The sequence below is a fragment of the Gavialis gangeticus genome, unplaced genomic scaffold, assembly GCF_001723915.1.
Source record: "Gavialis gangeticus isolate Ggan-Ray unplaced genomic scaffold, GavGan_comp1, whole genome shotgun sequence".
NCBI classification, from domain to species: Eukaryota; Metazoa; Chordata; order Crocodylia; family Gavialidae; genus Gavialis; species Gavialis gangeticus.
The window spans coordinates 3,043,218-3,059,319 of record NW_017728996.1 but is presented as its reverse complement, the minus strand read 5'-3'; the positions used below and the strand labels follow the sequence as shown (position 1 = coordinate 3,059,319).

The 16,102-nt window shown below is 46.8% G+C and overlaps 1 protein-coding gene across 5 annotated transcripts in view; it reads left to right on the top strand.

Moving 5' to 3' along the window:
• Positions 1-15,778, top strand: part of GLCE (glucuronic acid epimerase) — a 73,431-nt gene extending 57,653 nt beyond the window's left edge. For all 5 annotated transcript variants that reach the window (XM_019503922.1, XM_019503921.1, XM_019503924.1 and 2 more), the window contains 3 exons: positions 1,834-2,423; positions 8,829-9,074; positions 13,446-15,778. In XM_019503922.1, coding sequence (XP_019359467.1) covers positions 1,847-2,423; positions 8,829-9,074; positions 13,446-14,470 — 1,848 coding nt within the window. In that variant the 5' untranslated portion in view covers positions 1,834-1,846 and the 3' untranslated portion in view covers positions 14,471-15,778. The remainder of the gene's footprint in view (positions 1-1,833; positions 2,424-8,828; positions 9,075-13,445) is intronic.
• Positions 15,779-16,102: the final 324 nt, after the last annotated feature.

Sequence of the window (16,102 nt, the reverse complement as noted above, 5' to 3'; positions counted from 1 at the left end):
GCCCTGGGGGACTCCACTACCCACCTCGCCCCAGGTCGAATATGACCCATCCACCACCACCCTCTGAGTGCGACCCCTCAGCCAATCTGCAATCCATCTGACTGTGTAGGCATCGATGCCACAGTCACCTAGTTTTTTAACTAGGATGGGGTGAGAGACGGTATCAAAGGCCTTGCTGAAGTCCAGAAAGACTACATCCACCGTGACACCTGCATCCATGGCCTTTGTGACCTGATCGTAGAAGGCAATCAGGTTGGTCTGACATGATCTCCCCCTAATGAGATCTTCATCCCGCATTCTTGCTGCTGCCTGCTAGAGGTTGAGATGTAGTTGGATCCAAAAAAAAAGTACTTTTTCCTTCAGTGTGGTAGTGCACAACCCTGCCATTCTCCCTGTCTACATCCAATAGACATTGGACCTAGACTTAGACATGTCTGTTGTCTTGTGTCTAGACATTAGACATGCTGTCTAATGTCTCTGTCTGATAGACTTTAGAGGCATGCTCGGGTGGGATGGGCTTCACCTCTCCCCTGAAGGCAAGTGTGTCTTGTCTTCCAGGTTGGCTGACCTCATAGGGTGTGCTTTAAATTAGCTTTGTCAGGGGGTGGGGCCATAGGGGGACACAAGGACACTTCCCAGCCAAGACAGGTGACTAGCACAAGAAGTACCCAGGTAAGTGGCAGGGGCCCAGATAGTCCTGGGATCAGAGGGGAGGTGCATGCGTCTGTACTAATGCTCATAATATGGGGAACAAGCAGGAGGAACTTGCCCTCCTGCTAGCTAACACAAACCTGGACATAGTGGGACTCAGTGAAACCTGGTGGGATTCAACCCATGATTGGGTAGTAAACATTACGGGCTACAGACTGTACAGGTGGGACAGAACAGGGAGGAAAGGCAGGGGTGTGGCGCTCTGCGTCAAAGAGCAATACATGTCCTTAGCAAACAGCACTGGGTCAGCGGGGCAGACTGAAGTGCTTTGGGTCAGAATACAGGGGGGTCACGGGGAAAGGGACTTAACAGTGGGTGTCTACAGACCACCCAACCAGGGGGAAGAGCTGGACCATGAATTCTCAGGTCAGCTCGCGGAGGCACTTAATTCAAGGGACGTGGTCATTATGGGTGACCTAAACTACCTGGACATCTGCTGGGAAGAGCAGTCAGCCAAGTCTGACCGCTCATGTAGGTTCTTAGCCTAGTTACAGGACCTCCATCTAACCCAGGAGGTGCACAGTCCTACCAGGGGAAATGCCTTGTTTGGATCTGGTTCTGGCCACTGGTGACGACCTGGTGAGTGGACTGTGGGTGCTCGACCACCTGGGCGATAGTGATCATTGCCTGCTGGGATTCACCATCCAGCGCAGGGTGTCAGGGGCCTGCAGCAAGGCAGCAGCCCCGGACTTCAGGAGGGCAGATTTCAATGAGGTAAAGAGATTAGTTAGGGAGGCGCTGAGGTTCCAGAGGGGAGGGGAGTTGGGAGTCGAAGACGAGTGGTTGTTCCTTAAGGAGATGATCCTTCGAGCCCAAAGGGGGACTGTCCCAATGCGAGTCAAAGTGGGCAAGAGTACTCAAAAGCCCCCATGGCTCACCAAAGGCACTCAGGATCGGCTGAAAGCTAAAAAGGAGGCGTACACCCGATGGAGGGGAGGGGCTATCGCCAAGGAGGACTATACCTCCGTTGCTCGAGACTGTAGGGAGGCCAAGGTGGAGACGGACCTGGGACTCGCGACCCTGCTGACCACATGCCACTTGTAAAAGCAAAGACCTTGTTGGTTCCTGGTGGACTTACTCCCCACTTGTACTTGAAAACTTCTCCCATCTTGTTTTTTGTAGGTATGATGTGAATATGCGTTGCCTGGCAGCTCGGGTCAACTATAAGACTTTGATCGTAATCTGCACTCTCTTCACACTTGTCACGGTGCTGTTGTGGAACAAATGCTCCAGCGATAAAGCGGCTCAATTTCCCCGGAGTCTCAGCAGCGGCTTCCGCGTGGACAGCTTGGAGAAACGAGCCGCCGCTTCAGAGAGTAACAACTATGTGAACAGCCTCGTGAAGCAGCAGAGCGAGGAGGCATCGCCACAGGAGCAGCAGAAAGCCCCGCCTATCGTGGGCGGCTTCAACGGGAACAAAGTTTTGGGACTGAAATATGAGGAAATAGACTGTCTGATCAATGACGAGCATACGATAAAAGGGAGGCGAGAGGGCAGCGAGGTCTTCCTGCCCTTCAGTTGGGTGGAGAAGTACTTTGAGGTCTATGGGAAGGTTGCTCAGTATGATGGGTACGACCGGTTTGAATTCTCCCATAGCTACTCCAAAGTGTACACCCAGAGAGCCCCCTACCACCCCGACGGCGTGTTCATGTCCTTCGAGGGCTACAATGTGGAAGTGCGTGACAGAGTGAAGTGCATCAGCGGCGTTGAAGGTCAGTCTGATCCGCTTTACAGCTGAAATGCCCCTTATAGTTGACTCTCATCATTAGAGATGCAAGACTTATTTTTGTTCTGCAACTGCAGCTCGAGAGGTCTCTGGCTTCCCTAAGTCTCAGTCGGGGTGTCACCAATGCAAGCCTCAAACTAGCGTTGTGCTGTCCTTCCAGCTTCCTTCATGCTTCTCTAATGCAGCTGGTTGGAAGCACCAGAAGGTCCTCTCGTGCTTCACTACACAGCCCTGTGGAGACAGGTTATAATCTCAGGGCAGAGGCACAAAGTACCAGAGAGCATTTTGGGTCATCTGTGCAGTAGCATAAGGCAGAACTATCTATTCAGGAGTATTCTCTAGTCAGCAGTCACACTGCGTTTAACAAGATAAGACCTTATTTGTTTTCATTCATACGTGTGTGAATTAACGGAACGATTTAACCTCCCACTTTGGAAAGGTTTTTTTTTTTTTTTGTAGCAAAAAGGTGAATACTGTGCACCAAGAGCAAATAGTGCCGGATTGAATTCATGCAGATTTAACTGGGCCCAGCATGCGCTTTGAGCCAATTGGGGTATCAGAGCCATTGTAATTCCTGAGGGCGAATGAATTGCTTGAGTTAAAGATGAGAGCATTTAAACCATTTTAAAGCTTTGTCACCTAAGACCGTGAGGAAAATTAAAAGCTAAGTGTAGAACCTTTCTGCTTTGTACTTAGTGAATGCACGCAGCCCATGACTTGTATGCACAAGCGCTCTAGTGATGTCTTGTAGTACCAAGAATGCATTACTTTTACAAAATTTACTGTAGAATTGATTGGCACTCTTTGGCATATTGTAGAGAAAAACTAAACTGTTTCAGGGAAACAAAATGCATTGATAGGATGGTGAATTTTTAATTTAAGGGGAAAATTACCAGTTTGCAAGCCATTGACTGCACCCCTGAAACATCACCTGTGTGTGTGTGTGTGCGCACGCGCACGTGTGCATACGCATGCACACATTTCTTATTCATTAGTGATATTCCACTCTGTTAGCATCAACTTTTTACTTCTGTTATCTGGTCACTTCTAAGCCCCTGCACATAATAGGATTATTCATATGGAAAAAATGCCCAGGAGTGAATGCACAGTGTCTGAATTAATCACAAATATCGTTGTCCTTCAGGTCACATTCCAAAGAACATCATTATCAGCTGAGTGAATATTTCTGTTGCACCTTTTCCATCAATATCTCAATAGTTTGAATCTTGAGCATACATTTGGAAAAATACATAAACTGCTCTGTTGCAACACATCTCTACCAGCAGTGGGCTTTAGAAATCTTAAAAGATTATTTTGAGATTATTGAATTTGTCTTGCTTTCCTGAGCTTAACTGCCACTTCCCATTCCCCGCATCTGCTTTTAAATACTCAGTTTACTGTTCGTTTCAGCATTTACTAGACCTTGCCTTTAATGGAGAGGAGCATCACCATCCTATTTCAGCTCCCACTTCAGTAAAATAGTCAGGGAGAGAGATGCAGTTAATCTCAAACTATGCATGTGAGTGGTAAAAAAAAGGGACTTGTGCGATGCTATTATTGGTTCCATTTGAACTGCGTCCCAAGGTGACCTAGCTCTGAATTAGGCCAGACATTTAAAAAGGCCTTCTAACTGACTCTCCTGTACCACAGACAGGGCCAGTGCTAAGTGTCGTGGCTTCCTCAAAACTGCAAATGTGCCCTAGGCTAGAAACAGGCATTGCCTTTGTGCCACCATAAACATTTTGCATGTCGGGACAAAGCCCAAGCAAACAGACGCTTGTCTCCTCATTGCACCATAAATGTCCAAAATTGTGGCTACAACAGTAGGTGGTAAACTTTTGTGCCACATTTTCACAGTGGGTGTGTATTTGCTTTATGATGGGAGAGCGTGGGCAGCCCAGAACTACCCGTGCTCTCCAGCTGCCCCAGGCAGGAGTCCAGTCCCACACACCCCGGGAAGGACCTCTAAAGTACCAGGAGCACCTGCCTAGATTTCCCTGCTTGTAGAGGCCTGCCCCCATAATCTTCCTGCCAGGGATTCCCTGGGCATGAATGTCACATTTGCACACCACAGCTCGGGACAGCAAGAAACACCTTTGTCGCCCACTGAAGCGGCTGATCCTGCTCCAAGGACAGCATCTGCTGATAGCCTTAGAGACTAGATACTGTTCAGCACAAATGCTGTGTTTCTCAATGCTGGCAACTGTTCTCATGGACCCTGTGTGAGGCCCATGAGATGAAAATGTTCTCCCTATTTCTTACATTACATTAAGTACCTTTGGGAAACTTCAGCCAATTGCTTTGGTGTTGGCTGTGTTTATCTAGACCTGTGGTTCTCAACCTCTTTTAGACTCAAGGTTCTCCTTGGAAAAAGCTAGCTCTGAGCTTTCAATCTTTTTTTTTTTTTCCTCCTCCTTTTTTTTGACTACAGAAAAATAGTGGAGCAATTCTTCTGTTACAAAGAACTCAAAACCCCACAGCAGGGCAGAATGTGGTTAACAGCATTCCTATTTGAAATCCTGTTTGAAATCAGAGTTTCTCTTGTGAATTGTGTTTGCACACCTAACAGTGCTAACATCGTGTGGCACCCTGTGGCACACCTTGAAGGGGTCTCTTGGCACCCTGTTTGAGAATAAGTAATCTAGATAGGGCTGGAATGTCATTGTAAACGTGATGGTCCAGCAAATGCTGTGAGGAAAGGCTTTTTTGTGACTTATTTTTATGGACCAATTGTAAAGCTGGGAGAGCAAGAGCGCCTGATGACCCAATGCTTGTCCATTAGCACTTCCCAACTATACCGTGCATCCAATCCAAGATATCACAAAAATAGCTTCATAGACAATGAGGGTGGGAAGGGACCTTGGGGAGGTCACATCTAGTCCAACCCCTGCTCCGAGCAGGACCAGCCCCAACTACATCATCCCAGCCAGATTATTCCATTCACCCAGATAGGTGCTTTCTATCTAGCTCATTCTACCTCTCTCCATCAATTTTTTTTCAAAGATTTCATAGACGTTAGGGCTGGAAGGGACCTAGGAAGAGCATCGAGTCCAGCCCCCTGCCCCAGGGGCAGGAAGTCAGCTGGGGTCATAGGATCCCAGCAAGATAAGCATCCAATTTGCTCTTGAAGGTGTTCAATGTAGGTGCTTGAACCACCTCCAATGGCAGGCTGTTCCAGACCTTGGGGGCTCAGACAGCAAAGAAATTCCCACAACAAACACCTTATGTCTTGTCTTGGGGAGAGCGGGGGCAGTAGTTGCAGTTGGGCCTGTGGTGCCTGTGGGAGCTGGCAACTCCGCAGGCTCTGCTGGTGCTGCAAGAAGTGTGTAGCTGTTGCTAAGCTCCGGCAGGGCGGGGGCCTTGGTGCGGCAGGCCTTAGGGCCCTTGACCACCTTGGTTCGTGCCCCTGACTGGACAGAGCGGGAGGTCCCCGAGTCCTCCCTTGTCCTGGAGGAAGACGGTGGTCTACCTTCCGGCTCCCGGGGGAGGAGGGCCTGGCAGTAGGAGTCTATCTCCTGCTCACAGTCCCTGATGGTGCGCAGTCTCTGGACTGTGGCCTGGAGCTCCTCCAGCTGTGCACCAGAGACCCCAAAAGGAAGCAGACCCCACATGGGGAGGTGGCCATGCTTCCGGCTCCAGAGCCTGGAAAAGGGACAGGCAGCCCCCGCAGCCGAGAGCCGGGGGTGCCATCTGCGTGGAGCCCAAAACCATGGGCTCCATCTGGGTGGCCGTCTCTGAGGTGCCCGATGGGGGGGCCGCAGAGCCCTCGGGGACCCTTGGGGTGCGACACGTGCCCATCCGTGTCATGCCTCTGGTAGGCTGGCTATGGCTGGGACTGTCTACCCTGGGGGGTTTGCAGGCAGGGCCTCGGGCCCTCCTGCACGATCTCCGCGCTAACTCATGCGCCGGCAGACAAGCATGCCTGTTTGCGCAGCCTGGTCGCGCGGCTCCCTGGGGGGCTGGGCCAAGGAGGGGCCTGGGCGGGGGCTTGACCTGGCCCGGCTCCACTCAGCCGCCTCCCCCCACTCAGAGAGGGGTTAACCCCCTCCCCCCGCGGGCCCCGCTTGCCTCTGGCTGTGCTGGGGGTCGGCGGGGGGCTCTGGGGCTGCTGGGGGGCTTCAGGGGAGCAGGGGCGCGGCAGGCTTTCACCTACATCTCTCGCCGCTCTGGAGCCTCAAATGATTACTCCCTTATTGTGACTCTGGGGCTTTAAAACACTGTCTACTTTGCATGTTAAATATAGTGAGTGCCTGGAGATACCTGCTGCTGGTCACTTTGCGGGACCCTCAACACTTTATTCTAACACATTTCAATTGAATAAGATGCACTCAACAAAACAATGCAGCCCCCCCCCCCACACACACACACACAACTCATTGGTGTGCGAAACATGTAGGCTGCAGACAGATGTGCAACATGTTTTGCTGACGGGTATTTTGGGCACAACCTGGTGGGGGACTGAATTGAACCAAATTGCCGAGCATTGTTTACCTACAGATTTGGTGTTAGCAGCTCGCCCTTTAGAGCTGTCGCTGTGGGAGGTGATGCCTGAGCCTTGATGCAGGTGGGGGAATAAAATTACAGGTGTCTGGCAAACAAATTTGATAGGAGAATTAGTTATGGCCAGTGGGGAAGACTTTGCATTGTTATTCTGCATCATTTTGTTCCAAGTAGGTTTTTATTGTCACTTAGATGTGAGAGAGAGGAGCTGCTATGTTTTACCTTGTCTCTCTTCTACAAGGTTAATATGTTGCCTCATGTCCCGTGACCTGGAGAATTTAATCATGTCATCTCCGTAAATTAACAGCTACAAGTAAGGCTTTTATAGCAGACTTTCATTTTGTGAGTCTTCTGATCCCAATGCACGCACCCTTAACGGGGAACACTTAGCATTAATAAGCAAGTTAGCTTCCAGCAGTTGAGATAATACACGGTACTTAAATATTTCCCTTGATGCTTTTACTCTTCAAGCAGTAGTAGTCCATCAAGTCACTATCAAGAACACTTATTATTAGTAACAGGGAGCACAGAAATATATGAAAATGTATCATCTTTAATTTAGTTTAACTAATCTTTTCATTACGCCAGGTTTCAGGCATCACTAGCTTCTGAGCTTGCCGCTTCCAGAGGGGGAAATGATGTGAATGCCACAATATTTATTTTTCACTTTCAATTTGCTTTGCTCTTTGTCCCCATTCAAAGGTTTGTGGGGCAGGAATCCTAGCTTTCCTTTCTGCGGGAGATTCAGCTTTTGAGTTTCCATTGAAAGGCTGGGGAATTGTTTTAGGTGAAAAGGAGCCTGATTTGAAGAAATCTTTATCCAAAGCTTAACTGCTGTGTGCTGCTCATGGACTTCCGTTCTTCTTATAGCTCATTAAGCTATTTTAGCTAAATAGGCAGAAGATAGGGCAGGGTCCCACCTTGGAGACTAATTGGTTCAAAGAGGCATGTGCTTTTATGCTCACCTCTTCGTATATAAATAATAGCCTTCTTCCCTGTGTTCGTGCCCACATTGTCAGTGATGCAGTGTTATATCTGAGATACTGGTTGCCGGGGCTGTGAACGGGATGGTATCGTTGCACATCTGAATGGATATTAATAAGGGCACCAAGTCAGAGGCAATGGATAAAACAAAGGGAGCCTTCATTTCTGGGCTCTGGGACAAGGCAGCTTCTCCAGAAAAACCCTAGAAACAGCCAGATTGAGAGGAGAGACTTAGGCTAGAGTCTAGGTTGCCAGTTCTTTAACTATACATGAAGCCAAACCTATGAAACTTGGAGCAAGGAGCATTTGTAGGTTCTGCTAATAACACAGCGGAGCTGCCACGTGATTGTATTGGCATTATTTCAATAACTACTTGTAATAGGGTTGTAGTTGGAGAGCTGTCGTAATTAGTGAAGGTGTGTAGGTGTTGAGTAAAATTGTAGGTTCCGCATCAATTAATTTGAGCCAGATTCTAGGAATAACGAGGACAGATCTTTAAATTGCCAATGATTTATATTGGGGGGGATTCTGCAGAACGTGGCATGCTTTGGGATTTAATGGTCTCGGAGGTGGAAGAGAAAAATCCATGCAAGTGTGCGATATCTGTGGACAAGTGTGGGGTTTCAGCTAGCAGCTGCTTGCCTGTGTGGTACAACATGAGGACTTCATTCTGCCTTTCGCATCTGGTCTGTTTTGACAGCAGCTTTGTAGTACCTGCAGATGGTATAATAAGGAGAAAGTCACCTCTTTGAACAGGGACTCTGCGTGGGCCTGTGAACTAATGATAGGAGGTTATAAATACTATTTGCCAGTATTTACATGGGTAGGTGGGGATTGGGGAGTTTTAAACTGCATTTTACATGATCTTACAACATTATTTGTGGTTCCCCCCCCCCCATGTCTATAGGTGTGCCGTTATCTACGCAGTGGGGGCCTCAAGGCTATTTCTACCCAATCCAGATTGCACAGTATGGCTTGAGTCACTACAGTAAAAACCTGACGGAGAAACCTCCTCACATAGAGGTGTACGAAACAGCCGAAGACAAGGACAAAAGCAGCAGGCCTACTGACTGGACTGTCCCAAAAGGCTGTTCGGTTGCAACGGTGTCCGATAAATCCCGGTTCACAAACGTGAAGCAGTTTGTCGCTCCAGGTGGGTTGCTGTAGAGTCATAGTGGATAAACGTGTTTATTTGCAGGGAGATTCCTAGTGAAGACTTGACTTCAAGGATCAAGTACAGATGTGTATATCCTTGTTTTGCTGGGGGGGGTTCCCATCCATGAAACATCTACTCCTTTCTCTTAGCCTCTTCATTTTTTCTTTCCTTCTAACTTCCAGCTTAGTTTTTCTGACTTTTAACTTGTAAACATGCTGTAGCTGTATTGTGGAAGAGATGGTGCTACACAAGCAATTGGAGGAGCCATCTCCTTGGGCTGCCATGCCTGTCAGAGGCAGAAAACTTCTGAATGGGTTCAGGAGTATAGAACAACACTTGCCCGAGCCCTTTTTCTAAGCATTTTAATGCCAACATGGTCTCATGAAATCTTTTGTACAGCCTTACCTACGTGGCCCTTCCTTTAGCAACCTCCGTAGTCAGAAACTTTTTGCTAGGATGTAGATATTTGGGCTGACACTTGCTATACAAGGTCTTTCTGCCATAGTTAGCCCATCAGTCCTGGCCTCTTTCAAGCTAACAAGAGGAGGCCATATTCATCCATGGAATGCTCTTGTGGCCACAGCGCAACGCTGTCAGTTTTGTGTAGCCAGGACTAGTCCGCAAGTGAGTTACAGTGGTTGGCACGTACCTCTTTTGGTTGTTTCAGGGTGAGGGAGATCTTTAATAGATGGGATCTGTAGGTTACAGAATGGAGCAGCTGTCTGGTTCAGTAAAGCTTGTGTGCAGAAAGATGATGGAATTGGGTCTGAGGACTTCCATGGATTTATCTTGCCCCTACTCCTGCGGTCTGGTGTGACTGTCTCTGTGCCCTCTATTTGCTCTTCTTTGAGTCTATAATCAGTCACCGGTAACTTGGATCATCATCTCTGCATAGCAGGATCCCCGAGGTTGTAGTGGGTCTGTTGTCACAGCAAAGGAGGTGCCCAGGAGAAAGAGGCCGGTGAAGCTTCCTCTGTCCAGCTGATCCCCAGCTCCCATGCCAGCCCTTTGGGGGTGAGAGCAGCCAGAGTGACTTTGGAGAGCCTTTCTGCTATTTTCAGGGATGGCTGGCTATAAACAGCCCAACCAGAGGCCTGTGCTATTTACTTCCAGCTATAGCCAAGGCTTTGCCCCGAAGCATGGCCAGCTAACAAATATGTCTCTCTCTAGAGCCATAGGGTGCATCTACACATGTGCTTTTTAATACACATTAGTTTATTTTAATGTGCATTAAAGCATCACTTTTAAAACTGTGCTGTTTACTTAATGCTCATTAAAATAGGCTAATGTGCATTAAACATCACTTAAAAAGCATGCGCTTTAGCTAATGCGCATTAAGACAGGCTAATGCGCATTTTCTAGTACCTCACAGTGGAGGTACTAGATTTAATGTGCGCTAACTAAAGCACGTTAATGCACGTGTAGACGCGCCCATAGGTCCCACTCCACTCCTGGTAGTTGTCAGAGGTACTACTGCTTCCTCTGGAGTTTTGTCATACTCCATTTCATACTTAACAAAATAAGCCATGAATAAAATTCATTATTTTATGCAACGATTCCACTTGTCTAAAGACAGCCTCATTAATAAGGACATAATGTATTTTCCTCCTTAATCAATACCCATTAGAATTAATGAGTCCATTACTTAAAAAGACAATGAAGTAATTTTAGTCAGCACCTTGGGCCTGGGTCTCTGAGGAAAAGATCGTTGAGAAAACTCTTGTGTCTTTGTAGTAGATAAATAGAAGGAGAGGAAAGGTTATAGGATCTCTTATGTATTCTCCCCTCATCCTTTATTGATGGCAGAGTAATCTTCAGACCTTGAAGGCCACACTTCGCATCCCCTTATTTTAGATGCCCTTTAGTAATGGATTTATGAGCACTTAATGCTGTGCAAAAAATAGGCAACCTTTGGGGGGTTTTTTACTTGGTTCTTAATTTTCTGTCTGCCCACTTCCTGTTTGTGTGATGGGAAGCAAAAGGGGTTAGGATGAGTAGAAATGGGAGCTGGCATGGTCAGCTAATGTGCTTTCACAAAAGCCCAAACTTCACCGCATTCTCTAAGTATCATCTGTGACTTCAGTAGTCACTGACAGTAGAGCTGTTGGGTTGTAGCCGTGTTGGGCTAAGGACATAGGCAGACAAGGTTCTTTGGGTAGATGCGATCTCTTTTATTAGACTAACTAAATAGTTGGAAAAGTTGTTCTTTGCAAGCTTTGGGGCACAAACACCCTTCTTCAGGCACAGGGAGAGTCTGGTGTTTGCGTGCTCTCCTGGGTAGAATAGAAGCCAAAATGCAGGTCTGTGAAAATGCAAATGCTAGGCAGTGAGGGTCAAAGAGAATGAGAGACTGTAGGTGTGAGGAGGTGCTTGGGGTTGTGGGGAAGGTGGTAGAATCTACCTGGTAAAATGCAGATGGATTACCTGGGGTTACACTTACACACTTGCAATAGAGTACATTTAGTATAGCAAAACACAGCTAGTATTCTCTAGGTGCTGAGTCTGAGACCTTGGAGGAGCTCAGTTTTGACTCTGAGCATTTAAAAAAATACCTTTATTAATCAAAATAGGAACAGGTGGAATGAAGCCTTATAAGGCAAAATGTGAAAACAGTCCTAATGCTGAGTGAAATGGATTTGTCGGGGAAATGGGAAAAGCCCTATGGACTTTCAGGAATAGGGGTCATAACTCATTTATTGCACTTAGAAATATTTATGGGATATTTCGCACATCAAGAAGCATGAGCGAAGAAACAATTGCCTCTCTCGCATGAGAATTTTATGCCTTGAAAAACCATTAATTTAGAACAACTGCCTTTAAGTGTTTATCATCCCTCTGTGCTTTCAGAACGACAGGATCTGCGTGCAGTCTAACAAACCAGTTATTCCTTTGATCATCTTGGTTTGGGGGGATTAAGATTTTACATCTTGGAAACCAGCCTGTGAAGAAACACTGGACTTCACAGTGGCATGTTGCTTTGAAAACTTATTTAATTGTTAGCATATGTGAACACCAGAAAGCACTGGCAGATTTGCCCTTAGATGTTTAATGCTCACACATGCACACACTGAAATGTGAAGTTATCTTATTTTGTGTTCATTTTCCCACTAAACCGATCAGTTCCCTGCTCTTGGAGCTGTCAAGGATGCAGAAACGCAGCTAAGAGATTTCAGTTTTAGTCCCAATGGATTTCTAGCTACTTGTTTCTTTTTCGGTTCACCAAGCTCTTTTGCTAAAATTGCCGTTGTCTGTTAAAAAAGCCAGCGTAAAAGCGGCCTTGCCATGACTGCATGGTTTCTCTCCATTTCTGTTTCTGCTTCCAGTGTGAAACTGTGACGTTATTTCCTTGCAAATTCAGGAGCTTCTGAATATCAAGCCAGGTTGTCTCTGGTGCACTGCTAGTCATCGAGCTTGATCCTCAGTTCTGCCTTCACAAATGCCCGTTGCCTTCAGTGGGTTTGCAGAGTTAGAGCTGATATGCTGGGAATCACTAAACAATTAAGCTGGTGACAACGGGATCTGATACAAGGTTGTGTCTGGGGAAGTGAAGAGAAAAGTAGGTGGTTAAGTATCTCGGGCACAAGGTAGTTGATATGATGCATCTGACTGCAAGTCTAAGAGCAAGTAATTCCAGACTACGATGAAACACTGAATTTATGTGCATCAAACTGCATTTTCATGGTCAATTCCTACAGTGGTAGGTGCCTTTTGCATTCGGCCTTTCTGTCTTTGGTCATAACCCCCTGGGACAAGATGTCTGCATCATGTTGTTAGGATGCCAACCGAGATCAGAATAGGATTTATTTTAAAAAGGGTGGCTAACATTGCTGTCTGCACTGGCTATGTTGATACTATCGAACACATTTCGGGATCTCTGTGATATAACTAGTACCTCTTTTTTTCATCACAGCCTATCCCATTCTTGCATGTTTCTGATGCCATCTTCTCTTTGGCTGAAGCTCCATCCTGGCATCTGCACTACTGCCAAACTACTGGTCAGCAAGCAAAGGTGCTGATAAAGCAGTTTGGCCAGCGGTTTGACACCGCACCTCCTGGAGAGAATGCAACAGGATGTTCACATCGGCTAGCCAGGAGAAATTTCCCTTTGTGTTACAGGAGTCACCCTTGACTCATTAATTGGATCGTTTTATGTTTAATTTAGTAATAGGCAAGGATGAACTGATGTAAAAATGGAAATAGGAATTTTGGTTTATTGATCAAATGCCCTTGAAGTATTTTGGATTTTATCGGGTGACCTCATTATATGGTACAACCTCTGGGGTGCAGATGAATACGACATTTAACAGGAAGATCTTTTTATCCCTGACACATTTTCTTTTGTTTCTGGTGCTTTTCTTTTTCTTCCAGAAAATACTGAAGGGGCCTCGCTGCAGCTTGGGAACACAAGGGACTTCATTATTTCTTTTGACCTCAAATTCCTGACAAACGGAAGCATATCAGTGGTTCTGGAAACGACTGAGAAGAACCAGCTCTTCACAGTGCACTACGTCTCAAACATGCAGCTAATCGCTTTTAAGGACAGGGACATTTACTATGGCATCGGGCCTAGGACTAGTTGGAGTACCGTCACCAGAGACCTGGTCACTGACCTCCGGAAGGGAGTGGGCCTCTCCAACACAAAAGCTGTAAAGCAGACAAAGATCATGCCGAAAAAGGTGGTCAGGTTGATTGCAAAGGGAAAAGGCCTCATTGATAACATCACGATAGCAACCACGGCGCACATGGCGGCTTTTTTTGCTGCCAGCGATTGGCTAGTGAGGAACCAGGATGAAAGGGGGGGCTGGCCCATCATGGTGATGCGGAAGCTCGGGGAAGGGTTTCGGTCGTTAGACCCAGGCTGGTACTCTGCCATGGCCCAAGGGCAGGCCATCTCCACGTTAGTCAGGGCTTACCTGTTAACGAAAGACCACACGTTCCTCAATTCAGCTTTACGGGCCACAGCACCTTACAAGCTCCTGTCCGAGCAGCACGGTGTGAAAGCCGTCTTCATGAAGAAGCATGACTGGTATGAAGAGTACCCGACCTCGCCTAGCTCGTTCGTGTTGAACGGTTTCATGTACTCATTAATTGGGCTGTATGACTTGAAAGAAACCGCGGGGGAGAAACTAGGGAAAGAGGCAAAACTTCTGTACGACCGGGGCATGGAGTCCCTCAAAGCCATGCTTCCGCTCTACGATACTGGCTCAGGGACGATCTATGACCTTCGCCATTTCATGCTTGGCACGGCTCCCAACCTGGCCCGATGGGACTATCACACCACCCACATCAACCAGCTCCAGCTGCTGAGCACAATTGACGAGGCCCCAATTTTCAAAGAGTTCGTTAAGAGGTGGAAGAGCTATCTGAAGGGCGGCAGGGCAAAGCACAACTAGAGCTGACAACCAAAACCATGCGTCTGCTGTCTGCGGGAACCGCTGGACTTCTCGAAGGGAAACAAGGGGTGCATTGTAAACGGCCCCATATTAAGTGATGGGCTGTTTCAAAGAAGTGATCCTTAAAACTGATGTGAAATGATTGCATTCCAGCGCGGTAATGCTTCGATCCGGTAGGGAGGATTTGGATCAAAGCTAGCATCTCCTTCAACTCGTTTACCTGCCCATAGTGTCCCACCATGAAATCACTCGCCCGTGTCAAACTCCATTTGTACTCCTGAGTTTCGGGGGGGCGGAAAAATTCCTTTTTGTAGGGGGGAAAAAAAAGATATTTACAGAAGCCATAAAAGTCCTTAAAGTCCAGCACTTGCCTGAAAAGTTAGGATGTGGCCTCCTTTAAAATGGAATAATCTGTGTATATGTTGACAACAGAGTAACAAATTGTGTTGTAATGCAGTAACTGTGTATTTACTTGTAGCCTGGGTAGTGGACAGTGTATCTTTTTAAAAGTGTTTTTTATACCGGTTCTTTTCTTGAAGGGGGGGAAAAGTACACAAAATTGTTTTACAATTCTATATATCGAGGTACTTTCAACGTACGGTTTCTTTAGGGGTGTGTCGATTTGAAAACGCACCTAGCCAGCATTCGGGCTCCTAACTTGTGTTATGTAAGCACAACTCCAAGTGGGACTAGCTGACTGCACAAAACTCTGCAAACATACCATCCCCTTTTTTTATAAAGCCAAGGCTGCAATCACGTTTGAGGCTTGCTGGTCGCCGTTTCTGCCATGCCGTTGAAATCTCTTGTGTACTGTATTTCCAATTGCATTGAAGAGGCTTCTGTGCGCACAGGGGAGATTTCTGTTGGCATCCTACATATGGGCTAAGGAGCTAATTTTTGAGTAGCTCATAGGAGTCCTTGATTTCAATGGACTTATCGATGATTGATTTTTTTTTTTTTTTTTTTTTCCCCCTTTGGCAAGTTTTGTTTTTAAAACGCTTTTTTAAAAAAGCTGATCAAGAACGTAGTACGTTAAAATGATTGTGTCCGTCTCCCCACCTTTGCCTATGCTTTAAACACTCACGACACCTATGGCCTTGAGCTTATTCTTTATGTCTGAATCGTCTTAGTGGTTCTGGCAAGTGAGAGAGGGTATCCGTGCAATAACTGAACGCATCCGAACCCAGATGTTCGCTCCATCCAGGCTTCAGAATTAACACAGAATTTCCTTTTTGTATTCATAACCTCTTTTCACTGGACTTTATGGTCTTTCAGTGTGTGGATTGCCTGCTGAAAAACCCAAGGAAGTAAAACCAATTGATTGTGTCGCTAGACCAGTAATATTTGATATGGTAAGCTAGCTGAAATTTGGTTGTAGGCCATATTAATACCTGCCAATATTTTGGTATGGGCACATTATGAATCTCAGCCCCCAAAGCTCCAGGGATTTTCTGGTATGATTAAGTGTACATTGACATGAGCAGACCTTTGAGAAAATTATCCAGGAGCACATCTGCAAGGGCCCAGCAGGGAAGGTAATGCTCAGGGGCAACCAGCATGGGTTCATTGAGGGCAGGTCCTGCCTGACTAACCTGGTTTCTTTTTATGACCAGGTCACAAAGTCTGTGGACG